Raw genomic sequence first — 15,606 nt, 5'->3', positions numbered from 1 at the left:
CCTTTTCCCAGAAGGCATGGATATATAAAATACTATACTGTAGACTGAGGATTTAAATTCGAGGCTGAAAACAAAAAGTGCTTTATTAGAAGAAGTGGAACCAAATGTTCATCTTACTGCTGTAGTCATACAGGTGATTTCCTTAAGTAACAGTAAGTGACTTTAATTATTTCAGAGCAAAATCTTAACCAGATATTATTTTATTTGTCTGTCGGTAACAATGTTATCTTAAGAAAAAAAAAATGAGAGTTTTAGTGTTTTTAATTGTAGAGATAAATAGCCATATGATTTAAGCATAGCTGAAAAAAATGTGCCTGAACAAGCAGAGTACCTAGAATCTGGGCTGAAGCTCTCTTCTCTCCTTGGTAGCAAGATCCATCTTCAATGTACGCACTGACTTAGAGGCAGGGTGAAGCAATCAGACATTATTTTTGATATTACCATTAAATTTGTTTTGTGGTTAGCTTGGAGTTTTACAGATCTGTTTTGCATTCAGTAAAAAGTGAAATAGGTATTCTTTGTTTTCCTCATGGGAGCTTTAGGGTATGGTATGAATTAAATTTATATGTAAGCAAGGATATAAAAGGACATATTGAGACATGTAAAGTACCATGAGTTAAAACATTTGGATAGCTGCAGGGGTTGGATTCGTGTGCAAATGTGCCTTAAATATATAGGTATAAAATAAGGGACAATAATGTTAAGAATGTGCTTGATGCTGTGTCATATGGAAAGGGAAGCGATGGCGTGGCTGAGCTTAATTCAAACCAGTATTTGGGCAGTTTCTATACTGTACCATAAAAACTCTCTCCTAGTGGGTGAAACGGTGCTTGCTCCATATGTCTCACAACATGGAGAAAGGGATACAGGTTGGATGTTGCAGCCACACCGAGCCGTCAGAGGATGGCACCTGATCAAGGTGGGCCTAGGAGAAGACCCACATGCCCTCTTCGGAGGTTATGGTTATGTGCTCCAGCTCCCATCTTCTATGGCAGTGAGCGTCCATCTGCTGGTCCTCTCCTGGTTTATTAGTTATTGGAGGACAAAGTGGATTTGCCATCATCAGCAGGTCCAAAGAAACGTATTGACTGCTTACAGCGTTGCTGGTAAGTGGAAAGGGAAGCATAAGATAACAACACAGATGGAGGAAGGAAAACAGAGTGATTCTCTTCCTGCATCCATATATGTTCTATTAAGTATTCTGTCCTGCTGTTATCAACCAGAAAATTACAGTTTCATAGACACTTTAGCTCAACTCTTTATGCATTGTAAAAAAAAATTTGCAACTGGACATTTACCAAATCTATGCAAAAGAAGCTGAAAAACTGAAACTCAAATGCTTGCTATGGGTAAGGAGTGAATTGTAATGAATGCCGACTTTCCTCAGCAGTCCTGCAACTCCTTATCAGGAAAAGCATCCAGGAAAAGACCATGGAAATTTGTGGAACATGTTAAGAACAGAGATATCTGGGTTTCAGAATTCTCCAAAATATGTTAAAAAAAAAAAAAACTTTTTTGACGCAATGAAAAATGCCTGTACATTCACATATAAAAATGTATTGTAAAAACACAGCATGTGTTTTTACAACAATGCTGTGTTTTTACAACAGTCAAAAAAGAGAGCAGCAGAAACCTGGGAGCTCCTTATATCTTCTTTCCACTGTGGGGACGGACTTGTCTGAAGCCAGGTGTCCAAGCTGAGCCAGGCAAACTGGTTTGTGCACTTAAATCTATATTTTGAGTATCAGGATGTCCATTGTTAGCCAAAAGCACCAAGTTAACTTCTAGTCTGGAAGTACTGCAGGGAATATAGACACGGATACCCCTGGCATATTTTATCACAGGGTCTAGGAGACCATCCCAAAGCTGTCACATGCTCTGCAGATGAGACTGTGGAGGAGCTGGGCTCTCTGCCCCAGGGCAGGCTCTGCCCAAATTGCCCTAGGTTTATGAATCTGAAAATCCAAAGCTCTAGAGCAGTCCAGGAATGTCTGATAAGAACTCATGTTTGACTGAAATCTGCCTTTTTTTTTTCCCAAACAACTTTTGCTTTACTGATATATCTACCGAATATTTCAGCTCAAATGAATTAGTGTTGTCTGCTAAAATTATTTTTCATTGGAAGGTTTGTGACCAGAACAAACTGGTTGGTTTGCTGATGCAATGAATGTTGCTCATGTGTTTGTGGCTGTACGGATAGTGCTGGGCAGCTGGAGGAGCCCAAGCTGCAGCCAGCTATTTTTTTCTGAAATGGCCTGACACAAAGGGAGAATTTGCAGGAATTAAAAGGCATACAAAGAACAGGCAAGAACAGACAAGTGTGATAACCCTTCACTGAAGTGTGATAGCATGAGGAGGATTTGGCTTCAGATAGATAATCAATCTATATGTATTTAAAAGTTGTTTTAAAACTTATTGTCTGTTCTGTAGTTTTCAAATACCCTATTTCTTATTGTGAGTGATAGTTCTGATATTTCTAAGATATTATCTGACTTTTTTTTACAAAAGCTGACATACTTTCAGATGTGCAAACTCAATGTGAAAGATCAGTCATGACAGAAATGATACTGTAGTGGTGTTTTGTCTTAAGGAAAGAACAAACTAATGGCACGTACAGTTGTTAAGGTTCTTTTAATTAATCTTTCCCTGATTAGCAAAGTGAAGGATTGCCTCACTCTGCAGAGGATTTTCTTCTGGTGAGTGATTTCCTTAAAAGGCCTCTTTACATACAGAAGAATTAATCACCGCTGTAACGGTATTTAGCATTTCTGTAGCTTTTCCATTGCACATTCTCCAAGCTCTTGATAAAGTTCTTTGCAAGAGTCCTAAGTTTACTGGTGGGTGAGCCAACTTGGAAAGCACAGATGCAGTTTCCTCAGGGCAACATAGAGTGTCAATGGGAGAGTAAGAAAGTAATAACTTTGCTTACCTGAGAGGTGATTCCTGGGGTCTGCTGGAAACTCCAGGGTGTCACAGGGAAGGTGTGCAGATGAATAGGGATCATTTAGATATTTTGGCAGGCTGAAATTCTTTGGACAAAGCCAATTGCTGTGTTCTGTATTGACATAGCTGAGGCTGGGGAGAGCACTGGGAAAGGCTGCCAGGTCAGATACCCTGCCCCACCTTTCCCTGTGCCTGTCTTTTGCTCTGGGGTGTCTGCAGGTAACGGTGTGAGTCAGGCTGCATTTCTGGCACCCAGGTGTGTGCAGCTGCCCCTTGCTACCCATGAGGCTTATGGTAGCATGACTGCCCTTCTTTTAGGGGAACTGGGATGGTCAAGGGGCCAGGAGGGAATAAGCCTTGTGTTCTGAAGTGGAAGAGGTACCAGGTATGCCTGGCCCTTAGGTGAGCTCCCAGGAGCAAAGGAGAATCTTTGCCAGGTCTCCTTTTAGATATTTGGGTGGATGCATGGCCCTTTTTGCTACCTTTCTGCATATAACAGCATTCAAAATGCAGCCACTTGTCGAGCATGCAAAGTAATGCTGAAATTATAAACATAGCTGGTTTTGTATGCTGTTTGCTCTTCAGTGTGTGACCAGTTTCTCTATTGATCCATTTGTAAAGAAAATGCAAATCCATACTTTTCCATATAAGTCTTTAGACTTAAGTGTTACTAGACCAAGAGAACCCCTAAGGAGCTACTTGCACAGGATATGATCTTTTTTTTTCCTACAGGAAGTGGGGAAAAAAAGTCTTAGTGATACCCTTTCCCTTCTGATGTTATGTTCAGAAACTGTAGTACTTGCCTTTTGCCATATTTTAACCTGAAGGACTGACAAACAACCTTCTGCTTCAGGGATGTAAAGTCTGTGAGCGGTAAGAACAAGGAAGAGGCATGTGCTAAAAAAACACACCCTCAGGCAAATATATTACATAGCTGCAGTTGGAAAGCACATGATCCCACACTTGCCTTAAAACCTTTTCCCTTTTGCCCTCAAAGCAATTGGCTGAGATAGCACATAGTACTTACAGGCCCTGATAAGCCCCAAATCCTCTCTCTCTGTGCCTCAGTGCTGCAGTTTAAGAACATGTGGCTTGGGACAGCCCACCTGTTGGAACGTGTCTTTGCCTTGAGCAACACAGGACTTTTGAGGTGGAGGGCAGGAAGAAGCCAACAGCAGAGAATTAGCTGTATAAATGAAAGAGAGAGAGTAGGATGCCTTGAATATCTTACAGCAGACACAGATGAGAAAACCATCCTGTGCATTTTAAAAGTTGCATTAGGAAAGAATCTGGAGATGTTTAGAGAGGAGAGAAGCAGGAAGAGAAGATGCAGCATGTGCTGCCGCTTGTTTCAGCAGCCCGCCCAGCAGGCTGCCTGTCAGCGCCGTGTCGCCGGCTCACGGCCCCGCGCAGCCCGCGTGCCCCGCGTTCGTGCCGCGGGCACCCTTGGACTCTGCGGCTCTGCCCGTGCTCCCCTTCGGCGCGCTCCACCCAGGGACTGAGTCACGTATTAAAATAGCGTGTGAACTTTGCAGGAAGGGGTTGTCTGCACAAGCATCTGTGCCCTGCCCAGCCCAGTAAGGCCTCGATTTGGGCTATGTGCTATTTTAATGCAAAGCAAAAGTAAACAGGAGCATATAGGTCAGTACTTGGACGCAGGGTAAATGTCAAGTTCTGACCAGTTGTGTTTTGACCAATAGCTTACTAAGCTGTATGTGTGAACTCTTTATTTCCATCTTAATGTATGGCAATATATGAATGTGAAAAATAGATTTTTTTTCTTGAAGTATTTCTTTGACTGAAACGTAAATGAGCATATACAGGAATATGAGGTCCAGAGATTATGTGTTATTAAAGCTGTCATTTTCAAAGTTTTCCTTAGAAATTTTCTCTTTACTGCTAGCATTGGACTTTTCCTCTCACTGTAACCCAGTACAGCCTTGTATCTGGGGATCCTGTGCCTTGGAATACTGCTGTTATACCTGTTGTAGCTTTAGCTGGACCTCCCAGGAGGTGGGAGCCCAAAGCTGCCCAGAGTCAGCAGGAGGCTTTTCATTCTTTGGCTGGGCTCTGGCATCTGAACGCGCAATACAGCCAAGCGTGTTGCAGTATTTCTTGAAGCTGGATGGATAACTGTGTTGAATACCCACTGATAATTTTATTAGTACTGTTTAGTTGTGTTTTATTTCAAATTCCATATGACAGTATTCCTCTGTGCAAATTAAAAAAAAAAAAAAATGACCCAACATCCCTCCTTGGCTGGAAGACTTATGTCTGGCTCATTTATAACCCATTCCAGTGCACTCCTTTGTTCTGTTAAGCTTATTTATTATTGCTGCACCAGAGTCACGTTATCTTCTTTCTTCTTCCTGATACCTGATACTGCAAACTTTTGATCCCTGGCCTTGGGGAACGTCATTTGTAATGCCCAAGTGTGGAGCCTGCTGTGATGAGAACAGCAATTGTTTATATGCCGCCATTGTAATTCCTTTACCAGTGGAAAAACCTGTGGTGGGGCAGGCGTGGAATATAATTTCTTGCTTTGTCAGCCGTGGATCACTAACTGCGGTGGATTCAGGCATAGTGTTAAAACAAGGAGTGAGCGGCAGGGAAATGGTGAAGATTTCAAATCAGCAACTTCCACTGTGATTAGTGTGCACTGCATAAACTCAGGGATGTGTTCAGTGATGCTGAGTTTTCCAGATCCTCCTGAAAGTGATGGTGTGGGCAGTTGGGGTTGCCAATTCACATTTTAAAAGCTGTGATTTTTTTTTTCCATTTTCTTCCATCTATGGTGGCTCCCTGATATCCTTCATCTTCCATTTTCTCTCCCCTGACCTTAAAAGCACCACAGCAGTGCTTGTGTGCTAGAAAAAGATTTTATCTTGTGCCCGTCAGTGACCGTGTTTGGCTACCGAGAGAGGTCATTCACGGGCAGGGTGAAACATTTTCATCTCAGAAATTACTGCACATTTTTCATTGGAGTTTTCAGTCGTGTCCACAGCTAGTTAACAAAATACTAATGTGCAGGTGTCTTCCTGTTCTTTTCCTTGCTTGTTCATTCATTCCTGATGGCACTAACTGTTGCTGCTTATATTACTGTAATAAAATGTTTAGTGGCTTTTGTAGCACATGGTCCACAAAGCGTCTGAAACTCTTCTCTTTCATCACAAAGCCGGAAACCTTTGGCATGTGTGTTATATAGGCTAACCGTTTTCATGCACCTCAAATATCTTGTTGGCAATAAATGTTTGCATGTGTCTTTCTCCTGTGCTTGGTGTAAGACGTTATTGTGCATAGAAATAAAGGTCATGTCAAGGAATTAGGAAAGGCAAATGCATACTGTGAAGTAAATGGCCAATTGGTTGTAATATTTATTTTACTTGCCTGAGGACTTGGACTTACATATGATGCCAAAAACACCAGGGTTTTCTTCCTGGTTTGGGATCAGTCAACTGTAGCCTATGTGCTTGTTGGATCACTAAACTGTTCAAGTCCATTTGTTTTGCGTACCTAGAGCACCTAGTGCTAAAATCTGCGATTGCAGCTTGGGTAGGATAGGATGAGATTAGTATAAAATGATATTCTGATAAGTAAAAGCATGTTTTAAAACTTTCATACTCCTTTAACACACGGTCCATTTTCTTGCTGTCCGTGGATCTTATTTTCTCCAGGCACTGAGGTCTCAAGGTGTAGTACTTATCTGTGTGTCGAGTTGTTATTTGATTTTTTTGGAGTGAGTTTGCTTGCTTTCCTTCATGTAGTTGATGTCAAGGTGCTCACAGCTCACATCACGCTTTGTTCATTCACTAATGCGGCGCCCTGTGTGTTTTCCTTGTCGTTTGCAGATGCAGAGGGAAATGGCTTACACAGGCCGCGACGGGCCCGGCGGCTCCCGGCCCGGCTCGGCCGCCCACCCCGCGCACGCCATGCCCAGCTCGCCGCCGGCCACCCCGGTGCCACACTCCATGCCGCCCTCACCGTCCCGCATCCCCTACGGGGGCGGCCGGCCCCTGGGGGTGCCAGGCAATGCCACCATCCCCCGGGACCGGCTCTCGAGCCTGCCGGCCTCACGGTCCATCTCGCCCAGCCCGAGCGCCATCCTGGAGAGGAGGGACGTGAAGCCCGATGAGGACATGAGCGGCAAAAACCTCACTCTGATCCGCAACGAGGGCCTGTATGGAGACCCCTACCTGTTCCACGAGGGGAGGATGAGTGTGGCAGTGCCGCACACCGGGCACCCCCTCGATGTCCCTGACCACATCGTGGCCTATCACCGCGGGGCCATGCGGTCATCGAGCACCTACTGCAACCCCGCCATGCCGCCGGAGATGCTGGAGCAGTCCCTGTACAGACAGAAATCCCGCAAGTACCCGGAGAGCCACCTGCCCACGCTTGGCTCCAAGACGCCGCCAGCGTCGCCCCACCGGGTGGCCGACGTGCGCATGGTCGACGTGCACCCTCACCACAATGCCCACGTGCCTCCCCACGCCATGCAGCCCGACAGGTCCTCTCCTGGCCGCCAGTCCTTCAAAAAGGAGCCTGTGTACATAGAGGCGAAGGCGCGGAGCGCCATGGGTCTCACGGGCATGGCCGAGGTGGCGCCGAGTCCGGCCGACAGACAGGCTTTTGGCTACGGGTCGCCTGCGATGCCCAAGGACAAGGAGACCAGGTAAGGTGGCGCGGGACACGCTCATGTCCACGCGCTCCGTCTTGCCGCCTGGCACCCGGGGGAACAGTGGGTTCGTGACCGAGGGCAGGTGCGACCTCCCCCTGCCCCAGTTTCTATCCCAAAGTGTGGTCCACCCGTGATGAATCCCTGCTTCTTTCCATTTGTGTGAAACTCAGCCACTGGGAAAAAGGAAGTAAACGAGGGTTTTTCTTTGCAGACAACCCAGTCATGTTACAAGAACAAATGATGTTCTGTCCCTGTTAATAAGGAGATGTATTTCACCGCCCGTTAAGAATGACACTCTGATATTACAATTTTGGTTCTTTATAGAGTGAGTTTTTTTTCTCATCTAGCGTTAGGAAATGGGAAGAATTTATCATTACTGTCTCATCTCCTGTAAAACATGAATTTGCATAAAAATAGGACAGTTGTTTATAATAACGTTCCTCGAGGGGAAATTGCTGAGATGAGCAAGTCTGTCCCAGGGAAGAGATTGCAACGAGACAGCCGTTCCCGGTGGCTTTTCCAGCACCATGCTGGAACCCTCCATTTCCCTAAGCACCAGGTTCGCGCCGAGGTCCGCGAAGGGGAGCGAAGCGGTTGCACTGCCCGTTGGGTGCTGTGTGCTGGCGTGTTAATCTCGAGTGTGCTGTTTGTGCTGTTAACTTTTATGGCACTCTTTAGGGAAGTGAAGACGAATAGCTGGAAAGTGCTGAGCTCACGAGGGCCAAAGGTAACTGCCGACTGCCCGAACTCCTGGTACGGAGCTTCGTGAAAGCCCGGGGTGTCCTTTCCGTCTGAGCCGCTTGTTCAGAAATAAATTGCAGCTGACCCTGTGAGGCCAGAGAGAAGGATGTGTTGTGATGTTCCTTGCTTAGGAGAGAGATGAGGATGGAGGAAAATAACCCATCCACAAAAAGAAAAAGAAAAAAAAAAAACTGGTAGTTATGTTGGCACAAGGGTATGAGTGAGGGGCTAATCCAGTTTAGGGTCAGTGAAACCTGGTCTATATTTATTTCAGAGGAAACGATACTTATACCTGACATCCTGTTTCAAGTTCCATTAGGAAATAAGGAAATAAGTTGTACTATATTTGCTATTTCTACTCCAAGAGACGGCTTTCAGATAAAATTTTGCAAGGTTCGTGTGAGGAGGGGCTGAAAATAAGGGAGGACACCAACTTTCCTGTCTGTGCTACTTCATCTCTCCCCGTAGGACATCTCATCTGTACACTCAAATACACAGATATGCATAGTGTATTTGTGTATGCATACTTGTGAATATGCAAAGGGTGACTGTACAGATTGCTCTGCAGCTTCTTGAGGGGAGCTTCACACCAGGAGTTTTAGTACTGTTCCTGAAGTGTATTTACAGTGATGAAAATAGCATCTGCGTAGTTGCATTTCCAAATATATACGTGCTCTTAAAATTCAGCAGGGTGTGTATTAGCCAAACTATATTGAAAGATTCATTCTGAGAACTGTTCTTATGGGTTGTGGCTCTCTCTTTTTGAACCTGGAAAAAATTATGATTAAAAAAAAAATCTAATTACCCAAAACAATTAGTGCAAATAGGTCTGTTTTGTAGTCACTGCAGTATTAAGAACTGAGTGCTGTAAAAATTATTTTAGCTTTATAATAATTTCATAAACTCAGAAAACAAACATTACTGAGATTGTGCTAAAGCACTAAGCGCTAAGTTTATGCAGGCCAAGGTGATAATTTCCTGCTTCAGTATAGGCTGAATTGTTACAATTTCATTAAAAACACTCAGAAAGTGAGGTTTAAAAGTAGCAAAGCACCTGTACCTCGCTGCGTAGGCCTGGCTGATTTCACCCTGAAGCATGCATTTACCTCTGTGCGTCAGGGTGTTTGGGGATTGGAGGTGTGGGGCTGAATTCCTCCTCTTCAGGCCTGGTCAAAACCAAGCAGCAGGTGCCGCAGGTTGGTCCCGGCGGCGCCGAGGGCCGAGGTGCTGCGGCCGTGCGTGGAACAAGGAGCAGCAGGTCCCTGTGCAGCTCCACAGCCCCATGAGCACCCACCCCAGCGCCGCGCAGGGTGCCTAGGCCAAGGGGCATCTCATGCCCCTCTTCTTTGAAGCTCTTATTGACTGCAACGTGGTTTTGTTGAAGAAAATGGGACAGCTGCCTTTGTAACGCTAACTGAAGTGGTTCTGAGCCCATAGAAGACTGAAAAAGGTGAAAACTGATGCTTCTCATCTCTTCTTTTCAGAGTTTCCCTTTTTCTTTTTGCACTGTGGAAGCCAGTCTTGTCAGACCTGTTATTTAAGCCTGAGTTAGGGGGAGGTTAGTATGTGGGTTGCTTCACCTAATTCTTTCTTTTATGTGTTTTGCCTCAGGTGTTTTCAAGGTAGCTACTTCTGTGGTATAAAAGCGCTAAATAAATTTTTATACTAATTCATTTGCCAGAAGAATTTCATTTAAAACAGAAAGGAAAGAAGTTCATGGAGACTTCAAAAAGTGAAATACAATTGTATTCCTATGCACAAAAGATATTAAAGTAGTAACAGGTTGCAATAGCTCATCTCCAAACAGTCATCATTCCTTAAAGCTGAGGTTTAAAGGAAGAATAAGTACATTTTTGTGAGTAACCATGAGCTGTTTAAACAGTGATTTGCTATCATTTTTTTGAATAGACCATTTATAAAGCTTCTGGTGGACAGTTCTGGAAGTTACTGCCGGCAGAGCAGATGTTTAAATATTGAGAAATTGGAAAATAAGTTCTTTTTCCAAAAGTAACTCTAAACTAGCTGTATTAAATACCATTTAACTTGCATTCTTTGCATGCAAAACACAATTTGTGTTGCAAAATTGTAGGTTATTTGATAGTGCTGAATACATGTAAATGCTGCTACCCGCTACCACAGTCTCTAAAACAGCAAAGTAAGGTTATACATCACTTTTCCTCCAAAGCATTTCAGGACCAGACTGCGGATGCTTTTCTGCCCAAGCACACCTTTTGTCCTCTTCTTTTTATGTCACATACTAGTGGAAAGAGTTGATGGTAGAACGTGGTTCATGGAACAACAGATGTGATCACATTCACCATCTGTGGCTTGTGTTTAGATACTGAAATGTCACAGCCACATTCGGGATATTGTGTTTTGTTACCATCATAAAAATGCTTTATTGTTTGATACCTTTAAGAATGGATGGACTCTGCTATTCATTAGGAAAAAATATTTACCGAATTCATGGTCTGCAAAGACAACAGTGATGTGCTGAGTATTGTTGCTGCTAGCCCTTGCAAATATGCCCTCTCAAACAGTCTTTTGAGTCCAAAACCAACCGAGAGAAGCATGGTGGATATTTTCAGGGCCTTGTTTCTCAAGGGCTTTGTGGTGATAGCAGAATAGATTGCGGGGGGGCGGGAAAGAGCTTTTAATAATAGCAATTTTTTTCCAGAATATCAGTTTCAGGAAAACTTTGAATTTTCCCTTCTGAATACGTCAGGTTTGGTGAATGACCGGTCTCTACAGGGATGCTTGGGAAGGGAATAGTTCCCAGTGGACGCTCTGCCCTCAGTGTCCTTCTGCAGCCGGGAGGGAGCAGGGGGCAGTCACTGCTTCTGGAGATGGAGCAGTGATCATCAATCTCCAGGACCACTGCTGACCATAAGAAACCTGTCCCTGCTGCACCCATCATACGTATGTGGCCTGGGCTCTGCAATCTAGAAGCTTCCATAAAATGTCTTGGCAGCTGGAAGCAATTTGCCTTTGCAGAAGGTCAGGATTGCATCTTGCTTTGTGAAAGGGCTTGGATGATAGGGCAAAAAGGAAGATCATGGGTGACCAGCACGGGATGGAGGACGAGTAAACAGCTCTTCAGGTTCCCACTCTTGCGGGAACAATCTGGAGGAATGTGAGGTGCCAGCTCTTGAACTAGAGCTGTAAAATAATATCACACATGGTACTGTGCTTCAGAGCTTCCTTTTTTTTTGCCTTAAATTCGGGCTTTAAGAAGTTGGAATTTAACCTTATTTTTAGAAGATTGAAATGTCTAATCTCCGACATAGATAACCTGCCTTTTCTTTCTCCCAGTAAGATTTAAAAAAAAAAAAAGAAAAAGAAATTTCTCTCATAGGGTTATGTAGGAAGAAATGCATTTTTCCCCTCTCTAACCTTTTGATTACAGTACAGATTCTACTCAGTTTAACTATAAAATATGAAATCACTCAGAATTTTTCTCCAGGATAGCTTGTTAATTAGCTCATGCTGTCAGACTTGCTGTTTGAGTGTGTCTATTATGGACAATGCACTGCCCAGCCTAGGGTGGGATATGAACATGAATGAACAGGTACACAGCCCAGTTTCTAGTTTGTGCCTGTGCAAAGCATGAGGCGTCTTCTCAATGATGTGAGTATTAAAGATGTCCTCAGGAGAGGGAAGGCACATGCAGCTCGCACTTGGATAACATTGTGCTGAGCAGTGGGTACTGATTTAGCAATGTACCCTGCTTGGGATTACGTCCAGTTAGTTGCACTACAGGAATGACGTGAAACCTCAAAGAAAGTGCAGGGAAGGAATCTAATAATGAAATCTGATGTCTCAGTGCAGATCCTAGGTGAGCAAGGGCTTGTTTTGGTTGTACTGAGTTTGGAGAGGGAGATCCTCGGGCAAGGCCGGAGCCGCCGCGTGTGCGCGGGCACGGGAGCAGTGAGACAGGCCTGGTGAGCATCTCCTGCACCCTTTGCTGGCAGAGCTCTCTGAGAAGCCACAGCCAACCCTGTCTGAGCAGCCTGCTGGAACCGGCGGCATCTTCTGATCTTGTCCCCTCCTGTCCTCCTCCACCTCTCTGGTTGGACTCTTCCGGTGCTTGTAGGAGCAGCACAGAGCAGTGCCCTCAAATGCCAGCCTCAAACAACAGACAGTTCTTTCCTACCTGTGGAGAAGTGTCCCTCCCCGCTCTGCCTACATGGTGGAGGGGTGCAGATTTATCCTGAGCCGTAGGGAGGGACCAAGGTTTATGTCCTGCTGATGCTTCCTCTGCAAAGGAAGCAGAGCTAGCAGTGATGTAAAGCATGTTCCTCCAGCCATCAGCGTGTCTAAAGAAGATGAAGCGCAAGTTGCAGCTCCTTGGTTCCTGGCCTTCCAGTCCCCATGGGTTTTGGCTCGTGCTTGGTGTGGGCCCGTAGCTGAGTCCAGTTCAACCCTGCAGGCCTAACTTCAGGGGCAAGGTACGGAATATAATGTTTAGAATCAAAAATGTTCAAGTTTTATTACAGTAAAAGCACTGCAACTCTGACAAAGGCTGAGGAGAATGTTCACTCTCTCCCTCCAACTCCGTTGGCCCACCATGATGTTGGGAACTGGGGCTGCTGCCAGCCCTTCATGTGGGAACCAGAGGAAATTGCGGAAAAAGCAGGAGGGCCTGTTCCTCCTCTTCAGAGGGTTGCGCAGTCCGTGCCACGAGATGTGGTGCTGATGTGACCATGCCATGAAATGTGACACTGGCGCTTACAGCAGCGTGGGGCAGGCCCCTGTCATCGGCCTGGTGTGAAAAGCTGGTGCTGCTTCTCGCTGCCAGCTCTGCGAAGGCACAGGGTCCTCCGTGGATTTCAGTCAAACTGCAAAGTCTCTGAAAATCAGGTCACTTGAATTCCTAAAAGGTGCCTCATTTCAGACACCTGTTTTAGAAATATTTGGTGTCAATGATCATAAAGAGTGTAGGTATTAGAATGAAAAAATTGCAGAAAAAAAAAAGAGAAAAATCCTGCCTTGTCTCTAGCAGAATAACTCCAGAACATACATAGATTCTTTGCATTCTTAATGTTTTTACCATATGAAAAATAATGTTCTCTGTTCAATTGATTCCAGTATTTCATTCTTTTTTTTATCATCTCCAATCTTTGGAACATCCTTCTGCATCTTAACAACATACTTTCCTAGATTTCATGGCAAAGGACAAGATCAGCTTTGTGTTTCCATAATTTCATTTGAAGCAGAAAATTGTTTCCAGATTATCAAATGTGGGATGGGAAAAACATCATATTTATGAATCGGTAAAGCAGATAGACTTCCAATTGAGTTTAGTTCCAGGAAGGGCTTGTGATGATTATCTGGGAAAAAAAAATGTTTTCATTATTAAGTGTCAAAAATGCTGCATTAACATTGGTTAGAATATATTTATCCCAGACTTTCAGTACTTGTTTTCATTCCAAAATCTACTGTAGCCTGAACCAGTTTCTTCTTTTAAAACTTACAATAGTGGAAATTCTGTAACATATTTCTTGGTTTGAAATGAATTAGCTCAGAACAACTAGTCTTCTCAACACTGTTCAAAATATCTTTCTACACGAAGACAGAAAAGAAGGCAGTGCAGACCATATGAAACTGCAGTAAGGGCATGGCAGGTGGTTGAGGGCTGGGTGAGCGGTCTCTTATTGCACCCTTTGTGTTTAGCATCTCATTAATTGTCCTACTGTCCATTTTCCTTTACACTGGCATGTCTCAGTGTCTCCCATCCGCTTGCTGTCCCAGTAAACCTCTATTTCATTCCCAGAGTGTGAATGAAATAGTCTGGATTAGTCAACCTGGTTGACTAGGAACTTGGCTGGTTACTCTTTGTGTTATTTCAGCTCACTTTGGCCCTGTATTTATCAAAGAACATCACTGTTTTGGCCACCAAACTGCGACTGGTGCTGGAGGCAGCGCTCGTTGCTCCTGCACCTGGGTCACCTGGCTGCAGTGGATGGTCCCTGCGGCACCCTGACCATGGGGTGGGTGGTGACACCTCTCACAGCCTGGTCTGGGTGCGCAGCCTCTCGTCTTTCATGAGTCATGGCCGCTACTTTTTGAGAAGTTGTATCTCAGGTCATCTCCTAACATCACAGCCTGTTCTACGCATCTGCTTCTGTGTGTTTCCCCAGTCGCTTAACTGGTGTCATATAAGGACCCACTTTCAGAAGGCCCTGTCTGAGGTTCCCTGTGGGTGTGTGGCTGTGTTGTAGGGGGCCCTTGCCATAGTGGCACGTGAGAGTACATACGCATTGGTTTGGTATGGGGCTACCAAGGCCCTGATCCCTGCCTACCATATGCATTCATGTAACAGCATGCAAAGCTAAACACACAAAAGCTAGTCTTTCTATCCCAAAAATGTCATTGCTCTCATTTGGTATCTTCATATCTCATGAGAAACAATGGCCTTAAACAAATCTGTCCATTCTAATATCATTTTGCTGCACAGTCAGTATTTGGTGTCCTATGCCTCGTCTGTCACATTGCTGTTCTTTCCAGAGCAGACAGTTGTAGGACAAGTACAAAGGGTTTGGCCTTGGAAAGAGTCAGTTTGGGCAGATTAAATGTTTCACGGACAAAAATCCTGATTTGGGGGAAAGTAAAAATAGCAACAAGAAGCAGGAAAAACTGTTGCCCAGTAGAAGTCAGAGAAAGGAGAAAACATATGTAATGCTGGAAAAATGAGTTTCACGAGTTCCAAGAGGCATTAACTTATTGTTTTAGGTGCCGTTTTTGTGAGATCACTAGCAGTTTATTATCTGGGGTTTTTCTTTTAACCATGCAGATGTCTTTTTACTGTCTGTTACCATGCAAAAGCTGTCCAAACCGAGATGCCGTAAGCCGTTGCAACAAGGTACATGCAAACGGATACCCATGAGCACAAACCCTGTAGCATCTTTCCGGTCCTGTGGTAATCATTCACCTAGAAGAACAAGTCTGAAAGCAAATATATCTGGCTTTAACAAACGGTTCTCTTGTCTTACAGAGAGAGGATACAAGCCATGGAGAAACAGATTGCCAGTTTAACTGGTCTTGTTCAGTCTGCGCTTTTTAAAGGGCCAAATACAAGTAATAGCAAAGATGCTTCTAGGTAAAAAAAGAATTCATTAAATCTGTTTCTCTGTAATGATTTTAGTAACCAATCAAAAATAATATTTGAATGTAATCATAAAAAATCCTGAATGCTAAATCATTTTAAAATTATCTTTATCATCCCCATGAAAATTCTAGGCAGA

At 44.3% G+C, this 15,606-nt stretch overlaps 1 protein-coding gene across 5 annotated transcripts in view; it reads left to right on the top strand.

The window, feature by feature from the left end:
- KIAA1217 (KIAA1217 ortholog) overlaps window positions 1–15,606 on the top strand; it is a 166,496-nt gene that overhangs the window by 112,747 nt on the left and 38,143 nt on the right. For 4 of the 5 annotated variants that reach the window (XM_088534008.1, XM_088534013.1, XM_088534010.1 and 1 more), the window contains 2 exons: window positions 6,792–7,615; window positions 15,357–15,461. In XM_088534008.1, coding sequence (XP_088390134.1) covers window positions 6,792–7,615; window positions 15,357–15,461 — 929 coding nt within the window. The remainder of the gene's footprint in view (window positions 1–6,791; window positions 7,616–15,356; window positions 15,462–15,606) is intronic. The other variant, XM_088534011.1, reaches the window with a different exon arrangement.

Source organism: Tinamus guttatus, unplaced genomic scaffold, assembly GCF_059628265.1.
Source record: "Tinamus guttatus ecotype Peru unplaced genomic scaffold, ASM5962826v1 Tinamus_guttatus_pri_ptg000530l, whole genome shotgun sequence".
NCBI lineage: Eukaryota > Metazoa > Chordata > Aves > Tinamiformes > Tinamidae > Tinamus > Tinamus guttatus.
This window is presented reverse-complemented; position numbering and strand designations above follow the sequence as displayed.